Here is a 26,273-nt window from a genome sequence, read left to right as displayed (position 1 = left end):
TAAAGCTTACAGAAGGCTGCATTTAACTGCTGCTATGTCATTCCTGCAGTATTTCTGCAGGAATTTGTTTTGGTCACTGCTATTATTTGTAAGATATTATATTATTTGTAATCAGCACAAATTATCTGTCCCTATATGATAAAATCCACCATCCTCCCTGATTTTTTTTTTTACAGTACTGCTTGTGTCACATTTCACGCCAGGCTCAGGTAATCTGCTGCACTTAAGCCTCCTTTGTTGTGAAACCTGAGCTGCACATCCGGATGTGCTTTCTTTTTTCCAGTCGATAAAATTTTGTTTGATGGGGCTCCTGCAAAACAAAGGTGCTCCCTGCCCCGTTAAAAGTTGGAGCAGCTCCATACTATCACTCAGCAGTGCCGTAAGCTGCTTACAGACAACCTTCAGTGTGATGCAAAGGACTGTCATCCAAGCAGGGGGGGGTGCCAATTGAAAAGCCACTAACAATCGTTTTTTTCCTTTTCCACATTTTAAATATGGAGCCAAAACATTTCGTGTCCTCCATCAGAAGTGAAAGAAAGTGCGAGCAGAGTCGGGGAAATCCAATGTCATCTGGGCTTTGCAGTGAAGCATTATCAAACGTAGCTAGCGTGACTTTAGAGAGGTCAGAATACGCCGTAGGGCCGTCGCTTCCACAGCGCGATCACACAATGTCATCTGTAACGACGCAAGCAGGCAACAGAGATGATGTGAAAATGGTCTTTTTGTCCAGAGGAAATAAAGGGATCTGTTGCAATTCATTATGGCAACCACATCTCAGGAATCACTGAGTGTGTGCTCCTGTGCTGACACAGCGTGAGCCGAACTGGCTCGGCTCCATATCCTTGTGGCCCCGGTGGGGCGTATGAATTGATTTAAGACGGGTTATTGTTCTGGAGCTTTGCAGATGAGGAAGAAAGTGAAACAAATCCCCTGGCCAGCCCTGCGACGCTTCGACCACCTAGAGGACCGAGGTGGTTCACAGATTCACTGAGGAGTCAATCTGTCAGTCCCAATACAGAAAGAAAGATAAAAACAGTCAATTTTAACACTTCATTATTTTTATTACAATATTATATTATACAATATTATATTATTTATTATTTTTACACTTTAGCGCCGCCCTAGTGGCTCCCTGGAGCTTTTTCAAAAATGTTTGACCTTTTTTTCTCTTTTTTTCTTTTTTCTTTTTTTCTTTGTTTTCTTCTTTTTTTCCTTTTTTTCTCTTTTTTTCTCCCTTTTTCCTTTCCTTTTTAATCTCGACATTTCGACTTTTTTCGCAAAATTGTACTTCAACATTACCATAATCTCAACATTTCAGGTTTTTTCTCGAAATTTTGCCTTTTTTCTGGAGATTGTACTTCAACATTAATCTCGACATTTTGACTTTTTTCTCGACATTTCAACTTTTTTCTCAACATTTGGACTTTTTTCTCAACATTTACACTTTTTTCTCGAAATTTTGAATATTTCCTCGACATTTCGACTTTTTTCTCAAAATTGTACTTCAACATTACCATAATCTCAACACTTTGACTTTTTTCTCAAAATTTTTACTTTTTTCTCGACATTTCGACTTTTTTCATGAAATTTTGACTTTTTTCTCGATATTTCGACTTTTTTCTCGATATTTCGACTTTTTTCTCGAGATTTCGACTTTTTTCTCGACATTTCGCCTTTCGCCATTTGCCTTCATTCTAAGGCTTATACAAGACTTTTCATTTTTTTGCGGCTCCAGACATATTTGTTTTTTGTGTTTTTTGTCCAATATGGCTCTTTCAACATTTTGGGTTGCCGACCCCTGATCTAACACTTCATTTTCATTTCTAACACTTCATTATTCTAACACTTTCATTTCGGATGCTGCCGGCAATGAGGGAAAGAAACTCATTCCCGATGAAATACCTCACTGGTCGATGCAATCAATGATTCTGGCTTTCAGGAAAATTGACGTGGCTGAACTCTGCACATGGCTGCCATTTAATCTCACAGATGCCTGGGAAGCGCTGGCTCCTCTCAGGTGGTCTGTGCTCCGCAGGAACGGGGCCACCTTCAAAAAGACATTTAGTCACAGCAGCAGTGACAGGTTGAGTGTTGAAGTCAGGACGGTGGGAATCAATGCTTATGAAAAGTGACAGGACGAGCAGTCAGTGATGGACGGAGCAGGAGGAGGACGGTTCACCCCGCGAGCAGGAGAACCAGCCAAACCTGCAGCTTTTTAACCTCCCCCTGTCCGCCTCTGTCAAGGTTCCCCGCTGTTGTTTTATTCCTGCTGTCACACGTTCACACGGATGGAGATTCAAACCAAAACAAATCTGCAAACACAGCAGGTGGGGGAGAGGTGGGGACACGTGAAGAGGAAACGCAGGTGTCATTCAAAAGTGCAAGTGAGCATGAAATTTGAATTTGATGCATCAGCGGGTGCCGGCGATAAGGCGCCGACAACAATCCGCTTTCAGGAATTCAGTCATTTATTCAGGTAAATACCTAAAACGATAACCTAATAAATAAACATTTAAAGTTTTCTCAGCATAAAGAGCACAAAGTGACTTGTATTTAAGCTGATGTTTGACAAAAACAGCAGCGAGCAGAGCTGATTTCTTCATTTTCGGAAACTTTGGTAGGAACAAACGTTTGGTTGTGTTTGACAAATTGTTTTATGTCATGTTTTTGTTCATTTTGTACCTTATTTTTATCTTATATCACCTTTATTGTCCTCTAGGTTCAACCTCGTTCCCAACAGCAGTCATAGATATGTAGATACGTGTCATGTGACCTAAACTTGTTCAGACACCCAACACGCGACGGGACAAATCATATTAAATTCTGCAAGTATTGGTGTTGTCCACACGACACACAGCTGTACATCACAATGTCACCGGGAGACAGTGACCCCCCTGGTGGAGAACAGATCGATGAGTTGTTGTGCCATAATGTTCTTCAGCTGAAGAAGTTGTTTTTGGACTAAAAGAAGAGCGTTTAAGGGTCAGTCCCAAGCTTCAGGTATTGCTCCGGACACCAGCTCACTGTATCTCAGAAAGATCCTCAAATCAACGTTCAGATCACACTTGCCGGAAGTGGACTCCACCAGACCCACCGGGACAAACGCAAAGCAAACTACTCCTGTAACTTTGAGCATAAAAGTAAAGATTTTCTTTTTTTAAGCCCTTTTCTAAGTGTGTTCTTATGGACTGGTGAAATGTCATCAGTACAAGTTGTAATATGTACTATTAAATGCATTAAGTGCATTTACTGTATTTTCTGGACTATAAGCCGCTTCTTTTTTCATAGGTTTTCAACCATGCAGCTTATACAAAGGTGCAGCTATTCTGTGGATTTTTCTTCCACCGCTCGGGACGCTCTAACTGGAATTAGAATCAAAACTAAGACAAAATAAATGCAAAGAAGAATACACTACTTCTTCTTTAGCAGATAGAAGTAGGTAAAAGCAGATTTCAAACAGATAAACAGATAAATAAATACTGGTTATTTTCTCTTGGTTCTGTCCCGTTTTAATCAGCAAAGTTGCTGCCGTGTTAAAAGACACTGTTAGGAAAGATCTATTTAGGTACAAACATGTACATCATTTACAGTTCAAAATCCTTCTGTACATGTAGTAAATATCTAATCTAACAACAGAAATATCTGCAGCTTGCATATCTTTTTTTTTTTTTTTAGATAGAGCGGATGCTGCTTATATGCAGGTGCGGCTTATAGTCCAGAAAATCCGGCATTTCCTGTCATATTTCATCATTATGGCATATTAGTAAGATGCATCAGCTCACGTCACATGTCCGTCATGTGTAGGAGCAAACTAACTAAAACTCCAGCAGAAAACGTCTCTGTCCCTTTTACTTTTACTGATTTTTCATGTTTCATGTAATAACATTGTTCCATTTGTAAAACAAGCATCATGGAGATGATTATAACAACATTCAACTTCATTACCAGGCAAACTAACTTTTCTGGAGTCAATGTGAGCACTAACCACTGAGATCGGACATGGGGACGGAGGGGAGGCTCGTCAGAGAGACGGAGTCCAACTGAACAAACTATTAGAATAATTGAACACAGAGTAATCATATATTTACTCCAACTGCCTTTATATATAAACTAAGCTTGTTTGGTGTGTACGTACAACTCAAATCTGCAGAGTTTGTTTTGTAGAGAGGAGAAGTCATCAAAGAGATATCTGTGTAAAACCAGAACTGCTCCCCCGGTTGAAGAAATACCGGCTGTTTCAAGGTCAAGGAGGAGCAACATATATCACGCTGAAGATAAGGAGTTATGTAAACGTGAAGAGTTGCAGCTGTGATTTCCCTCTCCCTTAGAGCTGTAACTCCTATTGTAACTAAAGGAAATAAAAGAGAGGGATCGGCAGACTGCGCTTCAGAGCGGTAGGAGATTTAACTGAACGAATCTTTGTCCGTTCTCCTTGCAAGTAAACATTTAACCTCTTGTCTTTCTCTCTTTTGTATTATGTTTTGGATGTTGTAGGTTGTTTGAACCTGACATAAACCCTGTGTGACGTCAGCCACAGTAACTCTGAAGAGCGCTTTTGAAGCTTTTATGTGGTTTAAAAATCTGAGACTGTGATCGTCAGTGGGAAAAGTGGAGTGGCGTCTCCGGGATGGGGATCAGGTCCTGCCCCGAGTGAAGGGATCAGGTGCTGCCCCGAGTGAAGGGATCGGTGTCGAGAGGAGCCAGATGAGGCTTTTTCCTTTTTTTTTCTTTTTTTTCGTCCTTTTTCCTTTCCTTTTTAATCTCGACATTTCGACTTTTTTCTTGACATTTCAACTTTTTTCTCAAAATTGTACTTCAACATTACCATAATCTCAACATTTCGACTTTTTTCTTGAAATTTTGACTTTTTTCTTGACATTGAGACTTTTTTCTCGAGATTGTACTTCAACATTAATCTCAACATTTTGACTTTTTTCTCAAAATCGTACTTCAAAATTACCATAATCTCAACATTTCGACTTTTTTCTTGAAATTTTTACTTTTTTTATGACATTTCGACTTTTTTCTCGAGATTGTACTTCAACATTAATCTCAACATTTCGACTTTTATCTCAAAATTTTGAATATTTCTTCAACATTTTGACTTTTTTCTCAACATTTCCACTTTTTTCTCAACATTTCCACTTTTTTCTCAACATTTTGCCTTTCGCCTTCCTTATACAAGACTATTTCAACATTTTAGGTTGCCGACTCCTGCTCTAGAGGTTTCTGACAAACACAAACTGTTTTAACACAGTATTGATTTATTTGCCACTTAACATATCCTGCACGGTACGAATAACAAACAACTGCCAGCCACCAGTATCTCCTGCAGGAGCTCCGAGCCTGTTAGTGGTACTGCCGCTGACAGGTGGGCGTGTTGATCAAACCCACCCGGGTCCACGGATGCACAGCTCACTTATGAGTTGGAGGAAAAAGTGCAGAGTCAGAATTTGTTGCTCTACAGGTTTCCCCTTCTGCACTGGTATAAACTTAGACATAAATAACAAAAGAGGAAACCGTTTCAGGGATCTGAAGGGTTTGTTGACTCTGCGTCCAAGTCGGGACTGGACCAAAAATGTCATACATTTAGAATGCTACATTCACACTCATTATTTGGGCAACTCGTCCAGTAAATAAAAGGAAATCACATCAAATGTCATTGTAAAATTTACATATTGTAGAAGACATAAATATCTGCACCCATTTTTAAGGCAGCTGTGCAGAGTTTCAGCTCTAAAAGGCCACAGTGTAGGGTAAAGAAACCCCTGTTTATGAGCTAACGGTGGGATTTATGGACTACTTATCGGTGTTATTAATCAACAGTTTTGTGGTACGCCAGCTGAGGTGCTTAATGTTTGTGCTGTGATGCAGTAGATAAAAGTTGTACCCACTCTTCTGCCTGTCCTGCAGAATTCCCCCCAGAAATTTGCTGAGGGTCACAAGGAAAGTAGCACGGATCAAAACTGCATTACTCTTTCACCTTCAAATTATACTTTCAAAACACTTTGACGAATCTTGGAGCGTCTATTATGGGAAAGGGTCCCTAGAAATTAAAGGAGACGAGGAAAAATGGAAAAGGAGCGAGACAAGGAGGAATCTGTCTTTAACTCGTTGGTGAAAGCTAAGGAGAAGAAAGAGGATGCTAAACTGGTCATTTTCTTTTCCTGGACTGTTAGGTCATTTATCATCATCAGTAGATTGTTTTCTGGGTCTTCTCACTGTGGTTTATTGTTTTTCTGTGCCATTAAAGTTGTCCACTCAGTAGTTTTGTCTTTACACATCTCGCAAACGTGCTGCATCACGCTCAAGCTAATACTTGGGCTGTTTTCTACTGCAACTCATATTTAATGTTGGTTCCTGTCCATCTGAGGAGATGATAAACTACTTTCACTCTGACATGGGTGGTTCTGGGATTTGTAAAAGTCAATTTAGTTGATTAGCTTTCCTGTGTTGGCAGCTGTTACGCCGGAAGACGGACCGCCATCCACTTTTTAACAAAAAGAAAATCCACACCACTTCAACACGACGACGACCACTGGATACAAGAATTACGTGTCCAGCGCTCCACGAGCCTGACCGATCAGACGCAGTTAAACAGATGTGGAGTCTGGAAACGGTCCACAGGGCCGCCCCATCGTGACCAAATCTTGTATGAAATAACAACAACCACTCATTACAAATCAATCAGAATTTATTTACATATAGGTGTCAAAAGATGGTAACGTAACACCCCGAATAAATCCTGATGGCAGAACTTAAGTATTATAAAACCATTAACTAACTGGAAAAACAACAATTAATAAAAGTGAAATGAAAGTTAAATGCATGGAATGAAAAAGAAATCAAATGCAATCCTAAACATGATATCAACGAACCTCTATGGTTTAAAACATTGTGGCTGCATAAAGATGGCTGCCGCATTTAAAGGTGGCGAGACTGTAACCACGCCACGTGCAATTAGACCGGATGGTGATCCCGGTGTTTAAACCGTGATCAACTGGCGAAACGGCGCTTTAAAGCATGAATGACTAGCAGAAAGTAGTGACTACAAATTAATGACAACAGTCATGATAATGATGCTGATGTAATCTCAGCTCTGAACACGGATTTAGCTCTGAAACACTCCCAGTTAAACTAATACACCCAGGTCTCAAAACCTCACGCCTCCTCGGGTCTCCGGGTGCTGATCAGGGGTTCCTGCCGGGTCTTTTGGTCGGAGTCCCCAGTCAAAGAGGTCTCCCGTCTCTACCGCTCCTCCTCCTGACTCTGGAATCAAAAGAGGACGGTGAAGCAGCCAGCGCTCCCCCCCGGTCCGGAGGCTATCACGTCGTCTCGGGTGCGCGCGGGGCCGGTCCACTTCTGGGACGTGCGGGTTACCGTCGGGCTGATAAGCGCGTGGCCCCGGGACGGGGCGGCGGGATGCGTCTCGGTTCTGCGCGGGGCAGGCTGGCCACAGGTCCTTTCAGGTGAAGCTCAAGAGCAGAGAGAGAGGTTAGAAAAGAGGAACGGGTCTCACCCTGGGCCGGGGCCGAGCTTCGAAGCGGCTCTCCCCCCCTTTCCAGCTCCCAGGGACCGGGGACACGTGAAGCGGGAGTCGGAGCTCCGGATGAAAAGTTGAGACCAAGAGTTAATGGGAGCGGCTCCGCGGACCGCGGCTTCAACGGGCTGCAGGTCCAACGGAGCGGCCCGATCCGATGGGGGCCTTACACCTCCCCCCAGCCGGGGGGAGAAAGGGAGATGGGGACCTTGGCCCGGAGCCAGAAGGTCCAGCTGCTCAGAATGAGAGGTTGATCGGAAGAGAGAGGAAAAGGGAGAGAGGGATGCAGCGCCGCTGTCTGCGCCGTGGATCCTCGCTGATCCTCCGGCCGGACCACGCTGCAGACCTCTCCTCTTATCCCCCCCTTTGGGGGGGGGGGAAGGTCGTGGTTCCTCTCGGCCCGGAGCCAAAGAGACGTGCTGACCCACCAGTTGAATGAAGGAAAAAGAGAAAGGACAAGGAGCAGCGCAGCGTTTTGATCCTACGCGCGCTGCGGTGACGTCATCGGTGCCTCGTTGCGATTGGATACACATTACCGATTTTCGGCTGAGCAGTCTCAAAGTTGAATATACACATTCACAAAATGTTCATACATTTTATAAGTTCAGAGTTCACATGGGCATATGGGCGACGCACAACACTGGTGAGAACAGATCAGTGAAAGGATGACATTGGGGAGGGAGGAGGGAAAAAAGGCATCCTCATACTGTGTGTAAATACATAGTGTGAAAGTGCAAAAAAACACCTCAGCACAGAAAGCAACATGACAAATTTAACATCATCATCACAAGGCTTGAACATGTGTGTGGGGGGGTGGTTCTAGGGGCGGGGGGGATCCCTGCACAGTACCCCAACTGAGCACCGCGGCCAGTCTCAAACCTGTTGACTGTGTTGGGGGGGGGGTTGATAAGAGGGGGGGGGGGGGGGGGGGGGGGGGGTGGTAAGGCGTTGACTATAAAGGAACGTGTATTTATCATTGTGTGTGTGTGTAAGCGGTAAGTCCGTGAACTTCGCTCAGAGCTGCTCCTCAGCCAATGTCCTTGATGTTATCAGACGGCTCAGTCAGTTCTGAAACAGGTCCGTAAATGTTCCTGGGAGAGGGGAGGATTAGTGGGGGCAGAGTCACTTGTTTACATTCCACCAGGGAGATTGTGACTGGAGCGGTCGGCCAAACCGTCAGATTATAGAATCAACAATTGTATTGGAAGAACAGACAGACTCAGTAATTTTCCGTCTGCCTTAAGTCTCTGGTTCATCAATGGCGACTCCAAACAGATGAATTTGTGATCAATTCCCGCCAAGCCGAGCTTCCAACTTCTCCAAGGTCTTATCCATCTTGCCAATGAGCTCAAAGACCGCCGCTAGCCTGCGATTCTATTCAAGAATCGCATCCAGCTTGCGGTTTTTCTCTCCCAGCGTTAAAGTCTGAGTGTTGATAGCCGTGCTTATCTCTTCAGCAACGTCGGGCAGCTCAGAAAGGGCCAGAACAGCTGTCGACGACTTACGCGTTTGTCGATAGACTAGGAATCCCCCCACTCCAATTAGAAGGAATCCTGCTATCATAAATCCAATTATGAAGCATCTTCAACGTCCTCGACAGAAAGGATCACCAAACACAACGGTCTCCAATGTTTCCAGGAATCCATTGTGTATCCAGCAAAAAATGTCCCATCGGGGCAAGAGGGCTCCCTAACCCCCTGACTTCTTGTCGGAATAAATTTGGTCAATTGTGCTGAGAGACCAGTTAATCAATTCCATGATTGTAGAATTTGGGAGGAGTGAAAAAGAGAGACTCTGAAGACAAGACAGGACAAAAGCAGCAGCAGGGCAGATAGAGAAGGGAGAGGAGCAGAAAAGCGTCCGCCTTCACCGAGAGCCGGAAGTAGATATCAGAGCTGGAAGTAGATATATGATATATATATTAATAATATAATTAATACAATACATATATAATATATATATGTATTATATAATAATTACAACACAATTACGATAATACATTACAAATAATAGCACTGGCCAAAACAGCTGCAGAAATACTGCAGGAATGACATAGCAGCAGTTAAATGCAGCCTTCTGTAAGCTTTAAATATCCACTGGGCTTATATCAAATACATCAAAACACAACAATAAAAAACACTTTTCTGAACTTATCAATATGACTCTGTCCTTCACAGGATAAGTAAAATGGATCACTGCAAAAACTCACAATCTTAACAAGAATATTTGTCTTATTTCGAGTTAAAATGTCTCATTTTAGTAAAAAAAATCTCATTACATTTAAAACAAGACTCATCACTGGAAAAAACAACAATTTTCACCTGTTTCAAGTAGATTTTCACTTGAAATAAGTAGAAACATCTGCCAGTGGAACAAGATTTTTTTGCTTGTAATGAGAAGATATAATCTTGTCCCACTGGCAGATTTTTCTACTTATTTCAAGTGAAAATTTACCTGAAACAGGTGAAAATGGTCACATTTTTCTGGTGTTATTTTTCTGGTGATGACTCTAAATGTTGAAATAGCAGTAAAACCACATTCATTGATGAAATGACATAAGGGATGGAAAGGAGGGATGGCAGTTTTACAGGATGATTTGGACCGTTTTTATTTCAGGGGGGGGAGATTTTGACCGTTTTTATTTCAGGGGTGATGCCATCCCCCCTCATCCCCCCTCAACTCCAGTACTGGCTACGACCAATCAGAGCAACAAACAAGGGGACGTACTCAGAGTGATGGAGACGAGTCCAGGGAGAGTGAGTTGTGTAGAAGAGTACACTAAACTTTTGCCGTAGGCGTCTTCTGTTCAGTTTTAAAAGAAAAGGTCTGAATCTTTAACTGTTGAAGCCAAACTGGAGTGAAACAGCCGTGAATCCTCAGCTGCAGTCCTGTTTACGTCCAGACTACGTCACCGCTCCATCAAATGTACTCACTCCAACTGTTGTAGAGAGTTTAAATCTGATTTCACTCCACTCTGCTGTTGAAGCCAGTGACTTGCTGGCGCATCATTTAAACAGACCTACAGTATCTCTGCGCTAACACACACTCCCTTCTCTCTTTGTCTCTCGCACACACTCTCTCTCCTTTCCCTCTCCCATACACACTGCTGCTGCAAAGCTGCGCTGGCGGGAGGTTAAACAGCTGGATGCCGAATCCTGCAGCTCCTGCAGCTCCTGCAGCTCCTGCAGCTCCTGCAGATCCTGCAGTTACCGGAGGACCGTCAGAGAGGATGAAACGGGTCCTGGATCTCCTGGATGGAACACAGAAAGGTTGTCCTCTGAGTGCACGCTGACCTGCACCGGAGCCAGAGCAGCTTTCAGGTAGGCGCAGACTGAAATCACTTTTATATTCTTTATTCTACCTGAGGAAGTTCGTTAGACACATTTACATTGCTTTTTTTAAAGCCTGAATTAAGTTTTCATTTGATTACATTGCTCATATAAAAGGTTTGATGCTTGACAAGTACACCATGTCATTCGTTTGTTTTATATTCTTTGAAATATGCTTATTGTATTCCTAAATGCACTTTAGAAACATGTATATTAATTCTGCTGCTGATTTTCCTGCCTAGAAATTCAGAGCTTGCAGCAGCTGTTTTTAAATGAGTTTTACGTCCCAGGAGAGCGAGGTCACAAACAAGATGGGAATCGTTCATTTTTAAGCTTTACAATGACTCAACAGTGATTATTGGCACTTCAATTTGCAACTTATTACCATTAAAAGCACATTTATTATTCCTTTAATTTCCCAACAAAATGTGACTATGATGATCATCGTCTCTTTCTGCATCTGTGAATATCTAAATCACATCCGTCATATCTATGAAAAAGCAAACAAAGTTCTTTAATCTCCCACAAAAATACACGGAAGTGTCATGGTGTTAATTTGAATCCTGACACTAACTCTCACTTGTGTCTCTGTAAGTCTTTTAGGACGCACGCAGGTTTTTATTTCATCCCGAATCGGTGTTTTCAAAGTTCATCTGCTGCATATTGATGAGCCCAGACCTTGTTTAATAGGTTGTCGTTTCCTCGCAGGGAACAAATTAGGAGTTTCGGGAGCCGAGCCGTAGAAACAGTCTATTATTATGATAATACTGAACTTCTGTCCTCCCTTCTGAGGAGGAATCGGTCTGGAAGGAGGAAATTACTTGAAGTTCACTGGAGATGGGTTGTGGGATTGTGGAATGAGAGAATGAGAGAAAAAACATGAATCAATCGTTTGTCTCTCCACTTTTCAGGTGTCCTCCAGTCAGCTCAGAAGATGCGCCCTACGACCCTGAACTCACGAATGTTACGTTGCCCGTCAGAGCGCTCTTCACGCTCTCCTCCAGAGGTCGCGGCCGCCACGCTGCTCTTTGACATCTCATTTAAACTCTATCTATTCAAACTTTTGGATTTGTGCCCTCTTTGGAACTGGGTGTGCCACGACTGTCCAGGTCAGTTATGATGGAGAAGGTGAAACATTGGTCCCTTCGCCATGACGCAAGCTCTTCTGATGGAGAGAGAGCAGGAATGAATGAGTTGCTGAACCTCCAAATGAGCAGATGTTCTTCTCTGGATAATGTTTAATGTCTCACGGGTATTGAAACCAACCTCACCAGCAGCTGTGATTTCAACGCCTGCTAATGGGGGTTTCTCAAAGGAGCAGCTCCTCCAGAAAGCATCCTTCCTCGAGTCGCCTCTTCTTCGTCGGCTGGCTGCTCCTGCTCGTCGCCGGCGTCCACGCCTGCCCTAAGATCTGCCACTGCACCGACAGGAACAACATGGTGGTGCAGTGCACCTCGCGCAACCTGGAGAGCATCCCGGCCAACCTGCCCAGGGACACCGTGGTGCTGCTGCTGTCGTCCAACAAGATCAAGCACATCCCCAGGGAGGCGTTCTCCGACCTGCACCGCCTCCGGGAGCTGGACCTGTCCCACAACGCCCTGGAGAACGTGGAGGTTAGCGCTTTTCTTTTTTGTCACTTTGTCTTTATTGGATTTTCAGGTTATTACAACTACACATTTTTACCAGATTACAAAAATTATCTGTATATTCACCGTGCAACAAACTAACAAATGAAAATAAAAAGTAGAAAAACATGAACATAAACTTGTGGGTTAGCACATTAATTATCTATCCAAAAAAAGAAAAGAGACAGAAAAAAAGAGGTCCGCATCCTTATGCTCTCTCTAGATCAGGGGTCGGCTACCTAAAATGTTTTAGAGCCATATTGGACCAAAAACACAAAAAACTAATATGTCTGGAGCCGCAAAAAAGTCTTGTATCAGCCTTAGAATGAAGACAACACATGCTGCATGTTTCTATATTAGTTAGAACTGGGTCCTCGGCTGCAAATGTAGCATTCTAATGTCTTTCCACATGACTCTTTTTGTTACGCGAATCTATGAATGAGGAGGCAGGAGAAAAATCCAAATAATATCTTAGAAGAGAAAGATTTTTTTTTCATTATGCACTTCGAGAACAAAGTCGAAATGTCGACATTAATGTTGAAGTACAATTTATAGAAAAAAGTCGAAATGTTGAGAAAAAAGTAAAAATGTCAAGAAAAAAGTAAAAATGTCAAGAAAAAATTCGAAATGTCGAGAAAAAATTCGAAATGTTGAGAAAAAAGTCGAAATGTCAAGAAAAAAGTAAAAATGTCAAGAAAAAAGTAAAAATGTCAAGAAAAAAGTAGAAATGTCGAGAAAAAATTCGAAATGTTGAGAAAAAAGTCGAAATGTCAAGAAAAAAGTAAAAATGTCAAGAAAAAAGTAAAAATGTCGAAAAAAGTTGAAATGTTGAGAAAAAAGTCGAAATGTTTAGAAAAAAGTCGAAATGTCGAGAAAAAAGTCAAAAGGAAAAAGGAAGAAAAAAAGAGGAAAAAAAGAAGAAAAAAAGGAAAAAAAAGGTCAAACATTTTTGAAAAAGCTCCAGGAGCCACTAGGGCGACGCTAAAGAGCCACGGGTTGCCGATTCCTGCTCTAGATAAAATGTCCACTTTTACCATCTCTTCTCAAATAGCCCTTCCCTCAAACCCAGGATACGGTCAGTCTTTCCATCGTCCATATTTCTTTAATAATATCCAGCCACTGTTTTAGAGTATTCAGGTTTATACCAGCTTCTAATGATGGTCTTCCTGCTGTAAGGAGAGTCTTAACCAACCAGCGATCCTCCGCCTGCACTACCGTTGTAATATGACACAAGTATAAGACATGTACATGTTAATGGAATCTCATACCCAAGTACTTTTGTCAAAACTAAATGTATATCTTTCCAGAAAAATTTCCCTTTTTCGCAATTCCAAAAAATATGTGCATGATGTGCATTTAAAGAACCACATTGTCTCCAGCAAGGATAAGATGTTGACGATTTTTTACTTTGGATCTTAAGCGTTATAAACAGAGGTGTCTTCAGTATTCACATTCATTACTCAGGTAGAAGTATAGATACTAGAGTTTAAAAATACTCCTGTAGAAGTTGAAGTATCAACTCAAGTTTTTTACTCAAGTAAAAGTATAAAAGTACTGGTTTCAAAACTACTTAAAGTATAAAAGTAAAAGTAATGTAAGGGGGAGAAAGCCATTAAAGACAAAATCCATTGAAAATGAATGCATCTTAGTATAATGTAAATATATTAAAGAAGCATATATGTGTACTATTGAGCATTAACATGTGTTTAGAGAGCAGGAGATATGATGACTAGTTGCCTATAAGTATTGTAATGGTGCAAAAAGTCAAACTTCAGAGGCATGTTATCATTTATCCTAACCTTTATTGGAATGTACATCCAAGTTTAGTTGCAGGAATCTGAGGGAACGGATGTAAGAACAAAACTGGACAAGAACATCTGAAACAACCACAACCAAATTCACTCTATCCGGATGGAGAAATTTAACTGGATAGTTTTTTTTTAAAGGCCCAAATGAAATAGAGTAACAAGGCTGTTTTTAAAATGTGAGGAGTAAAAAGTACAGATAATTGTGTGAAAATGTAAGGAGTAAAAGTAAAAAGTCGTCTGAAAAATAATTACTCCAGTGAAGTATAGATAACCCAAATTTCTAAGTATTTGTACTTCATTACTTGACACCTCTGCTGAATAGGCTCCAGCTGATCCAAAATGCAGCAGCACATGTACTGACAGGAATCAGCAGGAGAGACCGCGTCTCTCCAGTGTTAGCGTCGCTCCATTGGCTACCTGTAAAATTCAGAATCCAATTTAAAATTGTATTACTTGCATATAAAGCCCAAAACGGCTTAGCTCCGCATTATTTGCAAGACCTGATAGTGCCTTATGTTCCTGGTAGAGCTCTCCGCTCAGGTTTACTCGTAGTTCCTAGAGTATCCAAATGTAGATTTGGAGGGCGGGCGTTCTGCTATCAGGCACCATTACTATGGAACCAAGGTAACAAAGTATTTGTACTTTGTTACTTGACACCTCTGGTTATAAAATAGCAAATTCAATTTTTCCAATTAAACACTCTCCATTGGTGTGAGCTTGTGGAAATATGTTGGAATATACACATGTCATACCATTCTTCTGATGACATTTCCACATTCAATTCTTCTTCCCATGAGGTTGGTGCTTTCCAAGAGGTTTCCGACAGCCTCCGCACCCTGGATCTGTCCAACAACCGGCTCAGCGGCCTCCCCAAGGACACGTTCACCAAGCTGCACGCCCGCATCCGCCTCTCCAGCAACCCCTGGCACTGCGAGTGCTCGCTGCAGGAGGTGCTGCGGGAGCTGAGGCTCGACCCCGAGACGGTCAACGAGGTCAGCTGCCACACGTCGGTGCGGGAGGAGTACGTGGGCCACCCGGTGATCCAGGTCCTGGACTCAGGGATCAACTTTTGCAACTTCCACCACAAAACCACGGACGTGGCCATGTTCGTGGCCATGTTCTGCTGGTTCTTCATGGTCACGGCGTACATCGTTTACTACATCAAACACAACCAGGAGGACGCCAGGAGACACATGGAGTACCTCAAGTCCCTGCCCAGCACCTCCCACATTAGCAAGGACTACGACACGGCGAGCAGCGGGCTTTAGTGTCTGTCGGAGGGCTGAGTGCGGATCCAAACGCAACTATGAATACAAATGAAAGAGAATCTACGACTTCTGCACCTGAGACACAAAACAGCGAGCGGTAATGGATGTACAGCGACTGATATATTCTCCACCAGGCACAAAGACATGAGTAGGAGGCTTAAACATCTCATCAAAATCAAAGACTGGTGAAAAAGTTAAAGGACTGGAAGAAAAAAGAAATGTATTTTATGAAAGTAAATCGGTTCTTTTGGAGGGACGAGCGGAGAATGAAGTAACATTAAGGTCTATTTTTATGTATAGCAAGTGTAGAGACTTTGTGTATTCAGTGATCCATAAAGGGGCTGCGTTGGCGGGGGGGGGGTTAGGGGGCAAGGACACCTTCTTGTTCAGGTTGTATCGCAGCCTGAAATTAGATTTCACACTTCAAAGCTTAATGTTTTGCTTCAGAGGCGAATAACTTGCCATTTTTTTGAGAATGAAAAATAATTTCCGTCACACAAAACCTTCTTCCCTGGCTCAGAGTGTTTTTTTTCTGTAAGCGATCTTATCTTTTAATAGACTGCTCTCACAGAACTTTATATAAAGATGCTCAAAAACCAAAACCCCAGGGAACCTTTACCCATTCACGGGCTTTTACAGATTTACGTCCAGTGGAGACACGTTCAAACGCTTTTACTGCCATCCAGCCCTAGTAAGAGGAGGGTACAACCACACAACATTCACAAGGTTTGTTGCGGTCCGGGGAGGTGGGAATGGGAGGCGGGGCAGCAGGACAGGACACCAGCCCGTCACAGATACAGATACACAAAGAGGCAGATAAGCTGCAGGCTCATCCTCACAGACACTTTAGAATCCCCAATTAACCCAACATGAATGTCTTTGAACCCGGAGAGGAAGTCAAGCAGGTTTAAACTCAAATCCTTGCTGTGAGGTGGTGTTGCCGACCGTTGCAACACCTGCCATTTAGCAACATAATTACCTCTGAACCTGAAGAACTGGAGGACACGAATGGACGGGTCTGATTTGATCTGCCGTTTGTTGTGTTGGTGTCTGAGACCCGTTAAACCATGGATGCATCATGTTAGAGCAAATGATGCCACATAGAGCAAATAATGCAATATAGAGTACCGTAGACTGGATGAAGCAGATCAGGGGTCGGCAACTAGGGCGACTCTTTAGCGCCGCCCTAGTGGCTCCCTGGAGCTTTTTCAAAAATATTTGACCTTTTTTTTCCTTTTTTTCTTTTTTTCCCTTTTTTCTCTTTTTTTCTTCTTTTTTTCTTTTTTCTTCGACTTTTTTCTCGACATTTCTACTTTTTTCTTGACATTTTTACTTTTTTCTTGACATTTATACTTTTTTCTTGACATTTCGACTTTTTTCTCGACATTTCGACATTTCGACAAGTGCATAATGAAAAAAAATCTTCTCCCAGTTATAACTAATATAGAAACATGCAGCATGTGCTGTCTTCATTCTAAGGCTTATACAAGACTTTTTTTTCTTCTTTTTTCTTTTTTTTCTTCTTTTTTTCTTCTTTTTTCCTTTTTTTCTCTTTTTTTCTTCCTTTTTCCTTTCCTTTTTAATCTCAACATTTCGACTTTTTTCTCGAAATTTTGACTTTTTTCTCGAGATTGTACTTCAACATTAATCTCAACATTTTGACTTTTTCTCAACATTTCGACTTTTTTCTCAACATTTTGAATATTTCCTCGACATTTCGCCTTTCGCCATTTGCCTTCATTCTAAGGCTGATACAAGACTTTTCATTTTTTGCGGCTCCAGACATATTAGTTTTTTGTGTTTTTGGTCCAATATGGCTTTTTAACATTTTGGGTTGCCGACCCCTGAAGCAGATGGATGTAGCCACCGGTGACACCACCACCTTGTGGAGTTGTGCTCTGAAACTTTTTGTTCACATTATTCGAGTGATTCACTCTGGGTACTTGAAACTAGAAGCTAAGAGTTCGTGATGGGTCAAAAACAGCTAGATGCTCCTTTGAAAGAGGTTTGTCGAGCACGTTGTAGCTCCACCGTCTCACTCACTCTTCTTTATCGTAAATAATTTTACTGTAAATGTGACGAGGATATGAGATCAACGTCAACTGATATGGACTTATTTTCTCAGACTTAAAGGGGACCTATTATGGGATCTAATACCTATTTTAAACAGGCCTTGAATGTCTTAAAAACAAGCTTTTGATTGTTTTTGCTAAATAAATTAGAAATTCAGCCTCTGGGCCATGTCTTTATCTTCCCATTCTCTAACCTCATTATCTATGCAGGATTCTGAGTGGGCGGGGCTATGATAATGAGGCTCTGTGCTGATTGGCTGCCTGAATTTGGTTGTTTTCCTCCTTCTCTGAGTTGGCAGGCTGAGGGGAGACCACTTTATATATGTAAAAGCAAGAAAAAAAAACTTTTTTTCATAATAGGTCCCCTTTAAGTAAAGACAAACTGCTGCCACGAGAGTCGCCCCCTGCTGGCGAGTAATAATAATGACATTTTCATTTAAATAACCTTATCGAACGAGAAATGCTCAGACTTTGGTCAGTTGTGCTCTTGCTGTTTGGTACCATTCAAAAGTTAGATCTTTTTTGCATTCGGAAAAAATTATTAAGGTTTAAAATCTAACTTTTAACTAAATGCATCCTTGCAACGGTTAACTTATATGTTAAAAGCAGTTGCAAAAGCATCCTCGCAGCAATAGCATAATGATATATTGTTGGTGACACCAGACCAATGAATGTCTATTTAAAGTGTAAGAAATGATACACTCCAAAACAGCCTTTGAGATGTTTTACCATGTACTGTTGGATAGTTAAATCTTACACTGCTTTTGTAATATACTACTAACCCTTTTTGTTAATTAAAAGACTTTGGCTCAAACATCTGAGGATTGAGAAATACAACTCTCAAGCAGTGCTTTAAGTGGGCCGGTACGGAGCGGTACGCAGTACCGGCACTTCTAAATTTTACCCATCAGCGTACCGGAAATTATTTACTGTGTGCGGCGCGTACCGGTACTGTTGTTCCCAGATTCCCCATCAGTCAGTAACTCCCCCCGATCTCCCCAAAGTCCATGCGCGTCGCCATCATATATTTTGGGGGGGACGCGTCCCCCCACTCTTGAAAAAAAGTCATTCGGACCCCCCCCACATTTGCTAGTCGAGCGTGTTTTCATTGCTTCATAATCAAATCCGTTCCACTTTATGAGTAGGAGATTACCCATATCTACAGAAATCCACTCCGCGTTTTACTTCTGTTTTTTAACACGGCAGCAGCACCATTCAAAACATTCAGTCAGTCTGAGGCAAGCCTATGTGGAGATGCCGAGATGGACATAAGAAATTATTAAGTAAGTTACCAAGTTTTACCTTGAGTGGCCAAACAGCAAAATTGCGTTGTTCCATGGTCAAACACAGCCAGCTTATATATATATATCGACGCAGAGCCTACGGCGTAGGGTACGGCGTACGCTGCGCGTCGCTGCGTAGCCTACGCCGTAGGCTCTGCGTTGGTGTAACGCAGAACCATAAATCAGCTTCGGAGCCGGCAGGCAGACAGAAATCAGCCTTTATTCTGGCGAGGTTGCAAAAACGGGCAAAAAAGTGATTAAGTACATTCACTGAGTGACTATTATGAAAGTAAAATATATATTTATCGCTGTATGACGACTAAAAGCATTCTGGGATTTTATTTTGTCCCTAGAAAACTAGTTTTTTCTTTTTAAATCAGAGGGTGTTGTGTAAAATTCCCACTGTGACGTACTGGGCCTTGACAGGTGTTGAACACTGGCTTCTTGTTACACCTCACATCCTTGATAAATACTGTAGTAGGCCTGTATGGTTCATCTGGAAACAACAGGATTGAATAAAATGATGTTGTTGTTAAGAAATCTTGTAGAAAAAAAACCAACCGTGGGTTGGTTTTCCTCCCAACCTCCCCAATTTTTTCAGTCACCAGCCGCCACTGATATATAAAGTGTTAATAACTGGAAAGGTGAAGGATGTGGATGTGGTCAGTTCGTACCCAGAACTAAACCGCCGTTGGAGGTACAGCTGGCCATGTTCAAACTTCAGTATCCCTGCAGCACAGTCAGTGAAGTGGTGGATACATTGAGAACTATGCTGCCAGAGGTTCCAGGTCTGTTCACTCAAGTAGAAGTGTTGGTCAGGCTTCTTCTTGTTGTGCCATGCTCCTCAGCAGAGGCTGAGAGAAGTTTTAGTGCATTAAGAAGGCTCAAGACCTGGCTGCGCTCTTCAATGACTCAAAAGCTCTTGAACAATGTAGCTGTTTGCCACATCCACCAAGAGCATCTTGACAAACTTGACTAGAGGACATTTGCCAGATTTGTGTCTGCAAATGACAAAAGAGGTCACACTTTTGGAGCCTTTGTATGATGGTTATGTTCTATATAGAAATCCTGCTGTAAGCATGTACAGATAAAAGAGGAGATGGGTGAAGATGTGGAACATTTAACAGGTTGTATTGAGTTATAGTTGTATTGAGTTATAGTTGTATGTTCTGCAGGTCACTGAATATTTTGTATTTCCTCATTACTTTTTTTTCCAAGAGATTTTTTGTTGCATGACATTAATCCTCATTTAATGAAGTGCCTAAAAAGTGCCAAAAAAGTTGTCAGTGTAGTCCTCTATGAATTAAACCAAAACATAATAGTAGTCAGTAATTGCAGACCATGCCAGCTCCAAGGAAAAACAAAGAGAGAGGGAGATTATTTTGGGTGTAAAATGCACCAGAATGCGGGAAATTGAATCTACTATTTTCAAAATTTTTTGGGGGAGGACCCCCAGACCCCCCGCCATATATATATATATATATATATATATATATATATTTATATTTATATTTATATTTATTTATTTATTTATTTATTTATTTATTTATATATATATATATATATATATATATATATATATATATATAATTATAAATTTACATATACTATATACTATGTATATACATATACTATGTAAATTTGTGTGTATATATATATATATATATATATATATATATATATACACACACAAATTTACATAGTCCCATATTTGTATGACTGGAGGGGGAGAGTACCGGCACTTATTTTTTCCCACTTAAAGCACTGCTCTCAAGGTTAAATGTGAAGCTGCTGGAAGGGTTTGTTTGAAAAATAATGTTCCTGCCTCTGACTTTCCTGCCGCGCAGCCCCGTATCCTTGTGTAAAGGTGGGGTAAGGAGTTTCTGGATCCTGTCTGCACAGCCCAAGCAAAACCCCCCCTTCCTGTATGACCACTTTCTTTCTTCTGTTTTTGTCTTTGACATGGGCAGCTGGCGTTTGGTGAGGAGATAATCACACAACTGACTCTGGTTTAAACACTGCGCAGAATCACTTAGCCTACCTTTAAACCCAGCCTTTAAATTACTCCTGCCTGCTCCGTACGGAGACAACAAATGACAAAAACTAAACCTAAAAAATATAAAGATAATTAAATATATGAGCAGATGAGCCAAAATGGTTGATTAATGAAGTATATTTGAATTTAGCGCGACATACAGGACTGTCTCAGAAAATTTGAATATTGTGATAAAGTTCTTTATTTTCTGTAATGCAATTAAAAAAACAAAAATGTCATACATTCTGGATTCATTACAAATCAACTGAAATATTGCAAGCCTTTTATTATTTTAATATTGCTGATTATGGTTTACAGTTTAAGATTAAGATTCCCAGAATATTCAAATTTTTTGAGATAGGATATTTGAGTTGTTCTTAACTTTCTTAACTCAGTTGATTTGTAATGAATCCAGAATGTATGACATTTTTGTTTTTGTAATTGCATTACAGAAAATCACAATATTCTAATTTTCTGAGACAGTCCTGTATGCATATCAACATCATAAAGCATTACTATGTAGCTACGATGGAGCCAAAACAAAATATAACTGGATTAAGGCAAGGTAAATTTATCTGTATAGCACATTTCAGCCTCAAGGCAATTCAAGGTGCTTTACAAAATGAAAACATGTAAAGTACAAAGAAGAAAATAAGTTTGAGGTTGAAACCCCTTGCCTACGGGCAGGGCAGAAGCCTGAGAGCAGGCTGCTAAACTAAATAAGCAGCACATGTTTGCCTCCATTAAATTAGACTCTGCGGGGGAAAAAAGGGTCTATTACTGAAAAACGATGTTATCTTAGAAAAGCAGGGTCTTTTGACTCCTCCCTTCGTAGGTGATGCCTCACGTGTCACAACTTGTCAAAGCTTTTGCATTGGAAAGATGCTCATGCTGGCACAAGAATAATAGAGCCTTTTCTTTATTTAAATGTATGCAATAAGCGTCAGTGACTGTTTTTCTACCTTTTTTCATCCCCTCTAGACCTCCGTAGACGTAGGGCACGGTTAAACTACAGCAGGTGAACAGGAAAAGCTGAAAAAGCTGACTGTTGAACTTGACTTTGCTGTTATTTATCATCATCTTCAGTTGCTTTGTAGACACTTTAACCCTTGTACTGTCTTTGGGTCAAAATGACCTAATTCTCCATCCTTCCTTCCTTCCTTCCTTCCTTCCTTCCTTCCTTCCTTCCTTCCTTCCTTCCTTCCTTCCTTCCTTCCTTCCTTCCTTCCTTCCTTCCTTCCTTCTTTTCTCCCTTCCTCATTTTCTCCCTTCCTTCCTTCTTTCTTTCCTTCTTTTCATTCTTCCTCCCTTCCTTCTTTTTTCCCTTCCTTCCTTCTTTCCTCCTGCTCTCTCCTTCCTTCTTCCCTTCCTCTTTTCTCCCTTCCTTCCTTCCTTCCTTCCTTCCTTCCTTCCCTTTTTCCTTCTTTTTTCCCTTCCTTCCTTCTTTCCTCCTGCTCTATCCTTCCTTCTTCCCTTCCTCTTTTCTTCCTTCCTTCCTTCCTTCCTTCCTTCCTTCCTTCCTTCCTTCCTTCCTTCCTTCCTTTCCTCCTTCCTTCCTTCTTTTCTCCCTTCCTTTTCTCCCTTCCTTCCTTCTTTCTTTCTTTCTTTTCATTCTTCCTCTCTTCCTTCTTTTTTCCCTTCCTTCCTTCTTTCCTCCTGCTCTCTCCTTCCTTCTTCCCTTCCTCTTTTCTTTCTTCCTTCCTTCCTTCCTTCCTTCCTTCCTTCCTTTTTTCCTTCTTTTTTCCCTTCCTTCCTTCTTTCCTCCTGCTCTATCCTTCCTTCTTCCCTTCCTCTTTTCTTCCTTACTTCTTTCCTTGTTTTCTCTCTCTCTTCCTTCCTTCCTTCCTTCCTTCCTTCCTTCCTTCCTTCCTTCCTTCCTTCCTTCCTTCCTTCCTTCCTTCCTTCCTTCCTTCCTTCCTTCCTTCTTTTCTCCCTTCCTCATTTTCTCCCTTCCTTCCTTCTTTCTTTCCTTCTTTTCATTCTTCCTCCCTTCCTTCTTTTTTCCCTTCCTTCCTTCTTTCCTCCTGCTCTCTCCTTCCTTCTTCCCTTCCTCTTTTCTCCCTTCCTTCCTTCCTTCCTTCCTTCCTTCCTTCCTTCCTTCCTTCCTTCCTTCCTTCCTTCCTTCCTTCCTTCCTTCCCTTTTTCCTTCTTTTTTCCCTTCCTTCTTTCCTCCTGCTCTATCCTTCCTTCTTCCCTTCCTCTTTTCTTCCTTCCGTCCTTCCTTCCTTCCTTCCTTCCTTCCTTCCTTCCTTCCTTCCTTTCCTCCTTCCTTCCTTCTTTTCTCCCTTCCTTTTCTCCCTTCCTCCCTTCCTTATTTTCTCCCTTCCTTCCATCCTTCTTTTTTCCCTTCCTCCCTTCTTTCCTCCTGCTCTCTCCTTCCTTCTTCCCTTCCTCTTTTCTTCCTTCCTTCCTCCCTTCCTTCCTTCCTTCCTTCCTTCCTTCCTTCCTTCCTTCCTTCCTTCCTTCCTTCCTTCCTTCCTTCCTTCCTTCCTTCCTTCCTTCCTTCCTTACTTCCTTTTTTCCTTCTTTTTTCCCTTCCTTCCTTCTTTCCTCCTGCTCTATCCTTCCTTCTTCCCTTCCTCTTTTCTTCCTTACTTCTTTCCTTGTTTTCTCTCTCTTCCTTCCTTCCTTCCTTCCTTCCTTCCTTCCTTCCTTCCTTCCTTCCTTCCTTCCTTCCTTCCTTCCTTCCTTCCTTCTTTTCTCCCTTCCTTTTCTCCCATCCTCCCTTCCTTATTTTCTCCCTTCCTTCCATCCTTCTTTTTTCCCTTCCTTCCTTCTTTCCTCCTGCTCTCTCCTTCCTTCTTCCCTTCCTCTTTTCTTCCTTCCTTCCTTCCTTCCTTCCTTCCTTCCTTCCTTCCTTCCTTCCTTCCTTCCTTCCTTCCTTCCTTCCTTCCTTCCTTCCTTCCTTCCTTCCTTTTTTCCTTCTTTTTTCCCTTCCTTCCTTCTTTCCTCCTGCTCTATCCTTCCTTCTTCCCTTCCTCTTTTCTTCCTTACTTCTTTCCTTGTTTTCTCTCTCTCTTCCTTCCTTCCTTCCTTCCTTCCTTCCTTCCTTCCTTCCTTCCTTCCTTCCTTCCTTCCTTCCTTTCCTCCTTCTTTCCTTCTTTTCTCCCTTTCTTTTCTCCCATCCTCCCTTCCTTATTTTCTCCCTTCCTTCCATCCTTCTTTTCTCCCTTCCTTCCTTCTTTCTTTCCTTCTTTTCATTCTTCCTTCCTTCCTTCTTCCCTCCCTTCTTCTCTTCCTCCTTCCTTAACCCAAAGACAGCACAAGGGTTAAAATAACCAGCGATGACACAAATCTGCTGGCGAGTTGTCATATAATTGACAGGAACCAACTGTTAGAAAGTCAGACTATTACCTACAAAGATGCTTAAATAACGTTCATCCCTTACTTATATCGTCAATAATCATTCTGGAAGTACAGCCATCTCATCTTGAGGTCGCCAAATATGGAAACCATATGTCTTCAGCTGCACAGATCTGGATGTTAGAATATTAACATTCATCTCGCAACCCTAAAATAGTTTAATTGCACCAAAACTCAAAGTCTACGGATCTAATGAGCCATTGTGGCAAGTACTGCAGAGGCTGCTCACTTCTCGTGACACTAACCATTCATACGATCATTTAAGCGACTTAATTAATGCGTACGCGCTATCTGAGTAGAAGTAGTGTTTCTTTATGTCTGTCAGCAAACTATATCTCATTTATGGTGAATATCAACATGAAGCTACTGATGACCTTGTCTTCTCTTCAGTAAAGTCGGCCCGTCCTATCATGGTAATTAAAATCCACATTAGGTACAAGTGGCGATCATCGTAATGACGAGATTATTATTAATGAGTCCTTAAGTGCTCAGGTCAGCGTGCCTGTTATTTCAGAGGCGGAGCGGGTCGTCGTGGTGGGGGGACTCACTCAAAATCAGGAGGAGAGGTCACTAAGAGAGATGTGTCCTTTTCTGTTCAGTCCCCCGACCCTCAGCTGGAGATAAAACACGGGAAATTAGCCGTTTTGAAGGCCAAAAAGTCTGGTGTTGTGAGCAGTTATTGTTGGCAGCAAGAAATCAGAACAACGTCTTGCATCAACACGTGGACAACTAGAGAGAACGCTTTGTCTACTTTAATTGAGCGGATATGTAAAAGCTCACTTCCTTCTTGGTCCTTTCAGCTATTTTATCTTCATTTAAAGAGCTGTGAACATATCCACACACATACTGTACACACACATAACCACAGAGACATATACATACACACACACATACATATACACATACACACACATAGCCACACAGACATATACATACACGCACACACACACATAGACATACACACACAAACATAGCCACACAGACATGTACATACACACATGGAACATACACACACATAGCCACACATACACACACACACACACAAACACAGCCACACAGACATATACATACACACACACATACACACACATACCCACACAGACGTATACATATACACATGGAACATACAAACACATAGCCACACATACACACACACAAACACAGCCACACAGACATACATATACAGACACACATACACACACACACACACACACACACACACATAACCACACAGACATATACATACAGACACACATACACACACATAACCACACAGACATATACATACATACACACATACATATACACATGCACACACACACACATAGCCACAAAGACATATACATACACGCACACACACACACACATAGACATACACAAAAAATAAAACACTGGGTTTATATGTGTATGTATGTGTATGCGTATGTATGCGTATATATGTATATATATTAAATATAGTAACAATGCACATATATATGCCTTAGGTTTTTACCAGCATGGTATCAACCATTAATATGTGTGCAGACAAGGTAAAAAAAAAACAAAGAGCTGTGAACTAACGAACTAACTAAAGAGCGCACGGCCACAGCTTCTGTTTTCTGCCAGCGTACTCAGGTGTACCGGTGGCGCTGAAATAGAAGACAATTGTCCCGAGGTCCGGAACAACAAAATCGTATTCTGCGCTCATCGTAGATAAATAAACAGATAGATTGTTGGGGAAAACGTGACAGACAGAAGGAACCCCTGATCATGATACTACCGCCACAGGCTTGTGAATGATGGGCGCTTCACTTCATCCATCACTCCTGTTCCCATGGTAACCCAAGTCTCTTCAGTGTAAACCTGAACGTGATCTCCTTCTACTGTCCAACCTTTAGCTCATTTCCTGCCATCAGCTTCACTGATGAGTAACTACAGTTTAGTCCCGTTAACCTTCAGTTCTGTGCAAAT

The 26,273-nt window shown here is 41.7% G+C and overlaps 1 protein-coding gene across 1 annotated transcript; it reads left to right on the top strand.

The window, feature by feature from the left end:
* The first annotated feature begins 12,167 nt into the window (after positions 1-12,167).
* Positions 12,168-15,570, top strand: LOC133425438 (leucine-rich repeat-containing protein 3-like). The gene is made up of 2 exons (XM_061716293.1): positions 12,168-12,482; positions 15,100-15,570. The coding sequence occupies exons 1-2, from the start codon at positions 12,168-12,170 to the stop codon at positions 15,568-15,570; spliced, it is 786 nt and encodes a 261-aa protein (XP_061572277.1).
* Positions 15,571-26,273: the final 10,703 nt, after the last annotated feature.

The sequence above is a fragment of the Cololabis saira genome, chromosome 24 (genome assembly GCF_033807715.1).
Source record: "Cololabis saira isolate AMF1-May2022 chromosome 24, fColSai1.1, whole genome shotgun sequence".
NCBI classification, from domain to species: Eukaryota; Metazoa; Chordata; class Actinopteri; order Beloniformes; family Belonidae; genus Cololabis; species Cololabis saira.
Note: the sequence above shows the minus strand (reverse complement) of the source record. Positions and strands in the feature narration are given on the sequence as shown.